Below are 12,336 nucleotides of genomic sequence, written 5' to 3'. Positions count from 1 at the left end.
TCGAGGCACTTTCAATTCTCTGTGCTGCCCTTTGGATTGTCTACTGCGCCCAGGGTCTTCACCAAATGCCTGACTCCAGTAGTAGCTTACTGCAGACTCAAGGGAATTCAAATTTACCCTTATCTGGACGATTGTCTAATTCAGGCAGACAGCAAGGATGTCGTACTCCAGCATCTAGAATTTGTACAGAACTTCCTCAAGTTCATGGGATTCTCTGTAAACATAAAAAAGTAAAATTTGACACCATCACAACAGATAACTTTTCTGGGTGCACTTCTAAACACCACAACCCAGATGGCATTTCTGACATCTGAAAAACAATTACAGCTGGCTTCAACTTTCAGAACCTTGGCAACTCTAACTCAGCTATCTGCAAGGAAATTCCTGCAGGCTTTGGGTTACATGGCCTCCTGCATCCTTCTTGTACCATATGCAAGACTACACATGAGAAAAATACAGTGGTACCTAAAAAGTGTATGGTCTCAGCATTGCCACAGTTTAGACATACTGATCTCCGTCCTTCCTTGCCTTCAAAAGGAATTTCTTTGGTGGTCCAGGGCATGTGTTCTAAACAAAGGGAAACCCTTCCGTCTGCCTCCTGCCTCTCAGATTCTAACCACGGACGCCTCGGATTATGCTTGGGGAGCCCATTTTCAGGGCAGTTGTCTGCAGGGCCTTTGGACAAAGGATCAGAAGCACCTGCATATCAACTTAAAGGAAATGTTAGCTGTGCAGAAAGCTCTATTGGCCTTCAGGAATCTCTTACAACCAGGACAACTACTAATACGGACGGAAAACACCACAGTTATGTGGTACATAAACAAGCAAGGGGGATCGCGTTACTACCCCCTTTGCAGACTAGCCATGGATCTATGGAACACAGCTCAAGCTTGCAATCTGGATCTTCAAGCTCAGGTTCTACCAGGGAAACAAAACTTCCTGGCAGACAGTCTGAGCAGAAACCTTTTGGATCTACACGAGTGGATGCTGGACACCAAAATATTCAGGATGATAACAGCAGTCTGGGGATGTCCTCACATAGACCTCTTTGCATCCCATCTCAATCATCAACTACAGAATTTTTGCACCAGGACTTTCCACAGAGAAGCTTGGAAAGTGGATGCCCTGTCATTCAGTTGGAGGAACCTCTCAGGATATGCCTTTCCGCCTCTTCCTCTTCTTCCACGGGTTTTATTGAAGATAAAACAGGACAAGCCCAAGATGATAATCGTGCTGGATCCAAATTGGCCTCGGCAGTTTTGGTATCCAACTCTAAAAAAAACCTATGTCTGGAGCCCCCTTGGGTTTTACCTCAGTCTCCGAACCTTCTGTCCCAACATCAGGGTCAGGTTCTACACTCTCATGTCAGAACTCTCAGCCTGGCGGCCTGGTTAATCCAGGGCCTTTGATTTCTTCTTTCCTACCCAAGCAGGTTATGGATGTCATTTTAGAAGCCAGACGTCCTAGCACTAGAAAATCTTATGCAGGAAAATGGAAAAGATTTTGTTCCTGGATGCAGGCTCAGGATTCTGATCCTCTTCTTTTTAACATTACTTTAATTTTACTTTACCTGACAGATCTCTTACATAAGGGTCTCTCTTTCTCTTCCATTAAGATACATGCCTCTGCTATTTCTGCTCATTATAATTCAGATCCTCCCATCTTTTCCCACCAGCTCATAAGACAGTTTCTCAGAGGAGCTAAGAACTTAAGACCTCCTAGTTCTCCTCCCATTCCTGCTTGGGATCTCAACTATGTTTTGGAAAAACTAACATTGCCTCCTTTTGAGCCTGCTGCCTCTTCTGACATCAAGTTTTTTATCTTGAAAGACATCTATCCTGTTAGCCCTAACCTCTGCCAGGAGAGTTTCAGAGTTACAAGCTCTTATGGCTGTGGAACCTTATATTATTTTTCATCAAGACAGGGTATCTTTGAGGACTAATCCTACCTTCATGCTTAAGGTGGTTTCCAAAGTGGCTTTAAATCAAACTATCCACTTGCCAACCTTTTTCCCCACTCCTCAAAATAAAGGGGAAAGGATCTTACATTCCTTGGATGTACACATACAACTACGTTTTTACCTGAACAGAACCAAGGACATCAGAAAATCAGAACAATTGTTTGTTTCTTATGCTTCAAGTTCCCAAGGTAAAGCCATTTCAAAACAGACCATTTCTAAATGGATTGCTCATGGAATCAGATTTTGTTATTCACACCATGGAAAGCAAATCCCAGGGAGTATACGGACTCATTTCACCAGAACTGCTGCCACTTCTGCGGCCTTCCTCGGGGAGTTCCTACCAAAGACATTTTCGAAGCTGCAACTTGGAGTTCAGTGCATACTTTCTCTAAGCACTACAATCTACCTCTCTACTCTATGTCTAGGGCAGGCTTTGCCTCTGCAGTCTTGCAGGGCCTTTTAGCCGCCCCTTCTTCTTTATGACCACCTCCCTTTCTTTCAGCTTTGGGATTCTACCCTACAGTCATGACTGCAACAGTGAAACACGATGAACATAGTACAGTTGTGTACACCTACCATAAATGTAGATGTTCGAGTGTCTTCACTGTTGCAGTCGGGGTTTCCCTCCCTCCTGCCCCCTCTTATTTTTACTTTTGTGTATTTCCTTTTTTCACCATTCTTCTGAGGTGTATTTGCAATGGTTATGGGACCTTTTTCATTTTGGGACTCCTGACATCTGGGGCAAGAAAAACTGGAGAAGATGGCATCGGCTGTCAGCTTTGTACTCCTGGCGCTCTGACATCAGGGAGCGTGGTTGAACAGCCGACGCCGGACCCAGACTTTGGGATTCTGGCCGACCGAGGGCTGCCTGCCCGCAGGGGAGAACCCTACAGTCATGACTGCAACAGTGAAGACACTAGAATGTCTACATTTATGGTAGGTGTACACAACTGTACTTTCCCTCTGTTTCCCCTCCAGAAGATTTCTCTTTTGGCGAAACTTTGCACACTCTTAGGGGGCATTTCTGCTGGGAAGGCCAGGATTACTCTGACTCCAAAAAGAAGCTTAGGGAATTCTTACTCCTACCTTAACACAGGCCTTTAGCTATCCCTCCTGTACTGGACATTGTAGATGATGCCTTCTTGGAATCCAACCTGGCCCCAGACACTTTACCTCCGGCTCCCAGGAAACCTGTCTGGTATTACCAAGTACCTGACTCTCACAAGCTCTTCTTTAAGAATCCTGCCGCGGTCCCAGAGACCATTTCACAGGGACCCAAAGGCATTAAGGCTACTACTGCCAAAAACCCTACCCCCTCTGATAGAGATTCCAAGGCCCCGGACAGATGGGGTAAGAAGGTATACACTTCTGCTACTTTGGCCATTAAGGCCTTAAACTGCCAGTTTCATATGTTAAAGTATCAGCAGCATATTATTGGATTACTTAAACAGAAAATGATGTTGATTCCTTACTATGCTGAACATAAAGAATTACAGGATTTTAATGCATTCTGCTGAACAAGTTGGTAAACATACTTTGCAATGTGGTTTTGACTCCTTAGACACATCTTGCAGGGCTGCTGTCACTGAGTCTGTTCTTAGAAGGTATGCTTGGCTTAAGGAGAAAACTTTGCCAGATCATGTTAAAGCTAAGTTACTGGATGCTCGCTTAAACCAAGACCGCCTGTTTCATAGGTTCATAGGTTCATACTAGGCTATCTGCCCAAGGGCATTTATAAGCCTAGCCCATAGATATGTGGCTTTCGCCACCCCTTTAGTTTGAATAAAATTATGCCTATTATTTTGCTGTGCCTCTGTCAAGCAGTGACACTGAAGTAATCCCTGGGGTATATCTGCGATCTCCCATCCATTGGTTAAGATTCCTCTTGAACAAGGCCAGCGAGGTGCTCTGCCTCACATGTACCGGGATTTTGTTCCACAGCATAGGGAGTCGAATCTGTCCCTCCAGCACGTCCTATTAATAACCGTGTCAAGGTTTAAGTCTCCCGCCCTTGTGGTTCTGAGGGATCTAGATTTTTTGAGGTGAAGCATATTCATCAAATCTGGGTTTGACATGGCCTTATATGTCAGCACAGGTCACCTCTGAGCAAGCGGTATGAGACTGAATAGAGCTGGAGTTCTTTCAGTCGGGCAGCATAAGACATATTTTTGAGACCCTTTATCCTTTTGGTGAGGAACTTTTGGGGCCTTTCCAGCTGCTGCAGGTGTCGGGTCAGATACATTCCGAATGGGGCATTGTACTCAATCATAGGTCTAATGAGTGATGAGTACATGGGGGCGATGACCTCCCTTGATCTAGATGTGAATCCCTTCATGATCAGGTGGGCAATGTAGAAGGTTTTCCTGACTACTTTAGCAACATGAGTGTCAAGCGAAAGGCTAGTGTCAACCTGGGTCCCCAGGTCCCTGATGACTTCTTCTGTGCTCAGTGGATTGCCACCTATATGGTAGCTAGGGGTAACCTTGTTTTTCCGAAGGGTATGACTATGCATTTCTTGGCGTTTAACTTCAGGCCATGGCTCTGGCACCAGTTATCCGTTTCTGTGAGGCCCTTCTGAAGGATATCTGTGTCAGAAGTGTTTTCGACTATGGCCCCCAGTTTGCAGTCATCTGCAAACTTTGTCAGCCATAACCCTCCTGCGTTTGCTTGTACTTCAGAAAAGTAGATGCCGAACAAGAGTGGACCCAGGACTGAGCCCTGTGGGACACCACTTGTGACAGGCTTTGAGTCTGACATGGCTCCAGCAACTCTGACCCTGTGGGTTCTGTCACTTAGCCAGTTTGCAACCCATCTTGTGATGTATGGGTTTACATTCAAGCTGATGAGTTTGTCGATGATACCCGAGTGGGGTATTGTGTCGAAGGCCTTTGCCAGGTCGAGGTAGGCTGTATGGACTGCCTTTCCCTCATCAATGGCCTTGGTGACTGTTTTGAAAAAGTCAACCAAGTTTAAAAGGCATGATCTGCCTTTGACAAAGCCAAACTGGGTTGGATCCAAAGTCTGCAAGTTCCCTATGTCTTTATTTATGAGTTCCATTATGATCCTCTCCATGGCTTTGCAGATAAGGCTTGTCAAGCTAATGGGATGGTAATTTCCAGAGTCGGTGGAGGCACCGCCCTTGTGAAGTGGGACCACAGTCGCCGTGCTTGGCAACAAAGCAGAAGTAGTACTTAAAAAGATGGAGGAAAAAGCTAAATCTATGCATACTGTTAGTTTTCCTGCAAGTACAGCCTCCCAGATTTAGTAGGCATTGGCCTTCTAAGAGTTGGTCTTTTCCTGTCTCTTCCAGGCCTTCTCAGTCCAAACCCAGGACCAGCAGACCACCTAGGCTACAGTCTCAAGGTACTCACAGGCCTAAGCAGTGGGGGGGGGCTGCTCCCACTTCCAAAGCTGGAAGTAGTAAGACACCTCCCTATGGTAAACTGTCACAATGACTTAACCTTAAACCTTCCAGGCCCTGCTCAACTGACTGCTCCTTTAGGGGGAAATTTCATCCTGCATGCTAAAAACTGGGAACTCATTACCCAAGATAAATGGGTTTTAAATATAGTTTCCCACGGATACAGATTCCACTTCCACACCTTACCAACTCCAAACGGTCGACAAGACCTACCCCCACATCAGTGGGCAGAGGCTCAACAGCAGGTTCTCTCTCTTCTAAATATCAGGGCTATTCAGCCTGTCCCAGCAGAGGAATGGGGACAAGGTTTTTACTCCAGGCTTTTCCTGGTACCCTGAAAAGACAACTCCTGGCGTCCTATCCTTGACCTGTCTATCCTAAACACCTTTTTGGTAATCCCAAAATTCAAAATGTTAACTCTTCATCAGCTGCTTCCCATGCTAGGCAAAAATGCCTGGTTGGCAACATTGGACTGAAAGGAAGCTTACCTGCACATCCCAATAAGGGAATCTTGCAGAAAATACCTACACTTCAGAGCAGGCTACATGCACTTTCAGTTCTCTGCACTGCCCTTTGGCTTATCTACTGCGCCCGGGGTATTCACAAAGTGCCTAGCTCCAGTCATTGCATTCTGCAGGCAAAGAAATATTCAGATATACCCATACCTGGACAATTGTGTAATTCAGGCAGAAAGCCAGGACACACTATTGAATCATCTGGCATTTGTAAAGAAACTGCTAACCTTACTAGGGTACACCATAAACGAAAAGAAATCACACCTAGTACCCTGCCAACAAATTGTATTCCTGGGAGCAAGCTTGAATAAAACTTCCCAGATGGCCTACCTCACGCCAGAGAAACAAGCCTACTTCAAACTACTGGCCACAAAGACCTAGCTATCTGCAAGGAAAGTCCTGGGGTTCATGGCCTCTTGCATCCTACTAATTCTATATGCAAGTCTGCATATTAGGAAACTACAATGGTATATAAAAAGCCTATGGTTTCAACATTCTCAGCACCTGGAATCAGTGATTCCTATCATTCCTTGTATAAAGACAGAGTTCCTTTGATGGGCAGAGGCCTGCTACCACAACAAGGGACTGCCATTCAGTCTACCCCCTGCCGCCCAAACCCTAACAACAGAAGCATCAGACTATGCATGGGGGCTCACTTGGCAGGGCAGTGCATTCAGGGCAAATGGAACCAGAGTCAAATGCACCTGCATATCAATCAAAAAGAAATGTTAGTTGTACAGAATTCTCTGACAGCCTTCAAGGACCACATTCTTTCAGGCAATTATTGGTAAAGACAGACAACACTACTGTTATGTGGTACATAAACAAGCAGGGGGAACCCACTTATACCCTCTCTGCAGACTAGCCGTGGCTCTCTTTAACACAGCCTTTGAGCTACTAAGTGCACCTACAAGCTCAATTCCTGCCAGGCAAGCTAAATTCACTGGCAAACCTAAGCAGGAATCTCATGGATCTACACAAGTGGAAACTGGAACCAAAGATATTCAACATTTTGAGAAACAAATGGGGGAGCCCAGAGATAGACCTGTTTGCCTCCCCTCAGAACTACCAATTGGACAAATTCTGCACAAGGACTCCCCACAGACAAGCTTGGAAAGTGGATGCCCTGCCCTTCACCTGGGAAAGCCTCTCAGTTTATGCCTTTCCCCCTCTGCCTCTCATCTGGAAAGTTCTACCAGAGATCAGACAGGACAAACCAAGGACAATACTCATTGCACCAGACTGGCCACGCCAACATTGGTACCCCCTCTTGCGCAGTATGTCACTGCTGGAACCAAGCCACCTGCCTCAGACCCCTTCCCTGCTCTCCCAGCAGGAGAGCCAGATACTGAACCCCCAGCTTCAAACCCTAAACCTTGCAGCCTGGCTAATTACATGAGCTCTCCAATACCATCCCTCAGTAAGCAAGTGGATGTCATTCTGGAGGCAAGGAGGCCTAGTACTAGAAAATCCTATGCTGAAAAGTAGAAAATATACGGTTTCTGGAGCCAAACTTAGGGGATGGGCACAACAGTGCCTAGTGTACCGCATATTCTTCAATACGTAGCAGAGATGCTTCACAAGGGCCTTTCCTTCTCTTCTATTAAAATTCATGCCTCAGCTATTTCAGCACATTATAATACTGAGCCACCCTTCTCTCACCCCCTGTTAAAGCAATTCCTCAGAGGGGCCAAAATTTTAAGACTACCCAGGAGAACCTGTACCCCAGCCTGGGACCTTAACTTTGTATTGGAAAAGCTCACTCTACATCCTTTTGAGCCAGCTGCAACTGCAGAGTTGAAATTCCTTTCTTGAAAAACAGCCTTCCTTCTAGCCATCACTTCAGCAAGAAGAGTGTCTGAATTACTGGCCGTCATGGCAGTGGAGCCCTTCATCATCTTCCATGCAGACAGGGTGTCCCTCAGGACCAACCCTTCCTTTATGCCCAAGGTGGTATCCAGTATGGCCCTTAATCAGTCCATTCATTTGCCAACCTTCTTTTCTAATCCACAGAACAAAGAAGAATGAATACTGCACTCTTTGGATGTGCACAGACAACTTGGCTTTTATTTGGACAGGACTAAGCCTCTCAGGAAAACTGAACAGCTGCTAGCTGCCTTTGCTGCAGGGGCAGAGGGGAAGGCTATTTCAAAGCACATCATTTCTAAGTGGTGAGGCCATTGCATTCTTTTCTGCTATAAGCACCATGGGAAACCTACCCCACAGGGGATAAGATCACATTCCACTAGGGCTGCATCTACTTCAACAGCCTTTCTCAGAGGTGTTCCTACCAGGGACATCCCAGAAGCTGCTACCTGGAGTTCTGTTCATACCTTCACCAAGCATTACCACTTGCTTATTTTTTCTAAATCCAGAGCTGGTTTTGCTACTGCAGTCTTGCAGGGCCTAATAACTGGTCCTAATGCTCTTTAACTGCCACCTCCCTTCCTTAGCTTTGGGAATCTTCCCAAATGTAATGTCTGTAACAGTGAAACACGAAGAACATAGCACAGTTGTGTACACTTACCATAAATGTAGATGTTAAGAGTGTATTCACTGTTGCAAGTCCTGGTTACCCTTCCTCCAGCCCCCTGACTTCTATTGGCTATACCTCTCTTCTTGTTTACTGTATTTAAACTTTCTGGTGTGTTTGCTTTTTGTTGGAGGTGTAACCTTGTATATAATTGCTTCCCATTATGGGGGCACCTGACATCTGGGGCAAGAAAAACTGATATAATTGTGCCAGCTGCATGCTTTATACCCCTGACTACCTGATGTCATGGAAGAAGAGAGAACAACCGATGCAGGATCCAAGACTTTGCTAATCAGGCCAGCTGAGGGCTACCTGCAAGCAGATAACCCAAATGTAATGACTGCAACAGTGAATACACTCTTACATCTACATTTATGATAAGTGTACACAAATGTACTTTATGCACTTACCGTAACTTGGTATCTGTGTTGTCCTCTTCTCATTCTGCTTCACCTTCCTGCTCAACCGTCCCCCTGCAAACTGGATCTGATTCTAAAGGATCAAGATAGCCTCTGTTGTAACCTTGGTTCCAAGTTGAGCTCCTGTTTATCTTTTCTTTTTCTTGGCTTACGGGGGCAGCAAACTTGGTCTGAGGAGGTTGGGCTAGAGGTAGAGGATTGTGGGTACAGGAGGAGTTTGAGCCTGAAAGCTAAAGTCTGTGGGAGGTGGCCGAGTTGAATCCGAGGATCGGAACCGAGACCCATAAGTGAAGCAGAATGAGAAATGGGCAACACAGATACCAAGTTATGGTGAGTACATAACTAATACTTTTGTTAAGAGTTTTGCAAATTTTTTGAAGCTATTTGCTCCTTTTGGATAAAAAAGCACTGATGTATTTGGGAACAGTCTGCAAGATAGACTTTTCTTTATTGGTTATTAACTGCCATCACGAGTTAGCATTTCTCATATGTATACCATTTACAAGACTTTGTTTAATTTACAGGTCATCAAATGTATCCTCAGTTCCAGCAACAAGCTGTCTACTCCACTCAGCAGGCACAGACACAGCCTCAGCAACAGTATGGTGCACAGTACTCTTGTAAGTATATCAGCTTAAGTATCACGTGTCCAGAAGTAGGTTGGATGAATCAAATTACCTTTCACTTAATTGCATGTCATCATTTAGAATTAAAATTGATTCACTTTTAATACAAACTCCAAAAGCAACAGTAGATGTCCTTCCATATCACTGTTGCAGTATTCTTCACCTAAGGGATCTTCTGACAAGGACAGCCCAAGGCCAGTATACCAAAGCCTTCAGCTCTTATGGGTGCCATACGTCACACACATGCCTTATGTCTTGCATAGGGAGCATAAAGGTGACATTTGGACGCAGATACTTAGAACTACTTTGCCACTGGTCCAAACACTATTATTGAACGTCTGCCTGAACATACTTCTGCTGTGCTGCTTACCAAGCTGTGTTTTCAGATGATTGCCCCACTGGGGCTTCTTTTCCTCTTTCTCGTTGTTGTGTTTGTCATCCAGAAAAGGAAAATGGTCAGTGCAGGAGGCAGCTTCCCCATAAATACCATCACAACCAGTGTATTTTGTTTCTGTGCTTCCCACAATGTTGTCTAGTGTTCTGTCTTTCAGGCGTTTGTGCCTAAGACCCTACTTAGTTGCCTTTCCCCTTTGTATATGTAGCTGGTGAATCAGCATCTTAAGTTGGTGGCTCAGGGTGCTGTGGTAGAATTTTACCATCAAGAGGGCCAGCCGTCTACCAAAAAAGTTAGGTCTCATCTGGCTGCTTGTCTAGCCTCCCCCAGAAGTCTCTTTTGAGGCTGGTGAAAGCCCAGAGGATCGTCCATTGCTCACGTCAAATTCATCTGCCGCAACCACATCTGAGGCCAACATGGATTTGGCTTGCACAGCCTTGGAGGCTTTTCAAATGTCTGCCTGACATTGAGAGAGAACCTCAGTTGATTACATCTGAAGGATCTAGAGGGGTTCCTCAGATCTTGGTGAGAGGGGGAGATATCTACAACCATAGAATTGCATCAGGAGTCTGACCCTCTGAGGGTGTTACAAGTGGGCATCCTGCAGAAAACTAAACAAAACGTGAGGCATATTTCCCCAGTTGTGAAGGATCCCCAGCATAAATGACAGGATTTCACTCAGGGTTTATATAAATGATTTGATGGCCTTGAAACCACCTCAAGAGGTCTCTGTTCCTGCTCTTCCCTGGTCTTCCACTTCACTCGAGGCCTAGGGAATTGGATTCCTCTAAGCATCTGGACTCCGGGGAAGAATCCCTGGCTTATTCTTCCCAAATTTCTTCCCCCTTGGAATATGGCTGAGCAGGGGAGGATTCAGTAAGTCTAGATTCCTCTTTGGAAGAGCTCTCCTTTGGGGGATACCATTGCCAGTATGATGGAGTATTTTAAATATGATTGTTCTGAAGCCTTTTGATGTTCAAAAAAGGTGTTATGAGCTCCTGCAGATAGTCTCCCAAACCATCTGCTGTTCCTCCTATTCTGGCTGCCATTTTGAATACCTTTTCAGCAGCCTCTGTAGCTCCTGACTCAGCCTCCTGCACCTAAGACACCTGATGGGCTCTGTAAAGTGCATGAAGAGTGCAGATTTCTTTATAAATGCCCATCTGTTGACCTTTCTGTAATTTCAGTCTCTTCTGGCAAACCATCCAAGTTGCTGCCTTCCACCAAGGGTGTTTCCTTCTGATAAGGATAGTAGGGCCATAGAAAGGTTGGGCTAGAAAGTGTACACTATTGCAACTGTCATTTCGAGCCATTAACCACCAGACTTTTATGACTAGGCATGTTTTGGCTTTCCTTTCTCAACTTTCTAAAGTGGTTTCTGACCTTCCTGACTCTGAGGTGAGGGCTTCAGGTGCCAAGCTGCACTTCACAAGTTGCCCGCTATTCATAGGTTCATAGGTTGTTACTAGGCTGTCAGCCCTAGGGCCTATACAAGCCTAGCCATAACCATTCCCTGGCTATTTCTTCCCAGAATATTTACTTCCCTGGTCCCCTGTCTAGCAGGGCGACTGACGTGATCCCCGGGGTGAATTTCTTAGGGTCTATATTAAATCACCGAATGCTTAAAAAAGCGAGCAATGATTGATCGACCCTATGTAAGAGAATGCTTACAGTGTCGAAGTGTCGGAACAGTGATTTTTTTTCCCCCCCAAGGGGAAAAAAATCGCTGTTCCAGCAAAAAATAAATAAATAAAAATGAATTTCAAACATTACATTAAGTGGGGGGCTTCACCCCCCCCCTGCCCCCCACCCCCCCAATTAAATATACCAACTCCGAGACCGTACTACAGTGCCGGAAATGGCAAAGTACCAAAACGAAGAAGCGGACAAGCAAATTAACAGCCGCTTAGATATTTTCCATTTTCAGCCTTTTAGTTCGACCAAGACACATTCAAAAGAATGCGTCTTCAATCTTCTAATATAGACCCAATTTCTTATCTCCCATCCAGTCGTCAAGCTTCCTTTTGAAGAGGGCCAAAGATGTGATCAGCTTGACATGTATGGGCAGTCTGTTCCAGAGTATGGGGAGTCTCTGGGTCAGGAACCTATCCTTCCAGCGTGTTTTGTTCATTGTGATGACCAGGTTTAGATCCCTGGAGCATGTGGCTCTGTGGGATTGGGATTTCTTTAAGTGGAGCATGTTCAACAGCTCTGGGTTTGCCATGGCCTTGTATGTTAAGCAGAGATTGCCTCTGAGTAGGCGATATGCGACAGAGTGTAGCTGGAGTTTTTTTTAGACTGTCAGCATAGGGCATCTGCTTTAGGCTTGTGATTCTTTTTGTGAGGTATTTCTGGGGCCTTTCCAATTGTTGCAGATATTATGTGAGGTACTTACCAAACGGGGCGTTGTACTCTATAATGGGTCTAATGAGGGATGAGTACAGTGGGACAGTTACCTTCTTTTTTCT

General features: G+C 45.3%; 1 protein-coding gene across 1 annotated transcript in view; it reads left to right on the top strand.

The window, feature by feature from the left end:
- Positions 1-12,336, top strand: part of TFG (trafficking from ER to golgi regulator) — a gene marked incomplete in the record, with an annotated part of 640,805 nt that overhangs the window by 385,231 nt on the left and 243,238 nt on the right. The window contains 1 exon segment of the mRNA XM_044071645.1: positions 9,373-9,468. Within this exon segment, the coding sequence (XP_043927580.1) occupies positions 9,373-9,468 (96 nt within the window).

The sequence above is a fragment of the Protopterus annectens genome, chromosome 5.part0 (assembly GCF_019279795.1).
Source record: "Protopterus annectens isolate FY-2018-M chromosome 5.part0, PAN1.0, whole genome shotgun sequence".
Classification (NCBI taxonomy): domain Eukaryota; kingdom Metazoa; phylum Chordata; order Ceratodontiformes; family Protopteridae; genus Protopterus; species Protopterus annectens.
Note: the sequence above shows the minus strand (reverse complement) of the source record. Positions and strands in the feature narration are given on the sequence as shown.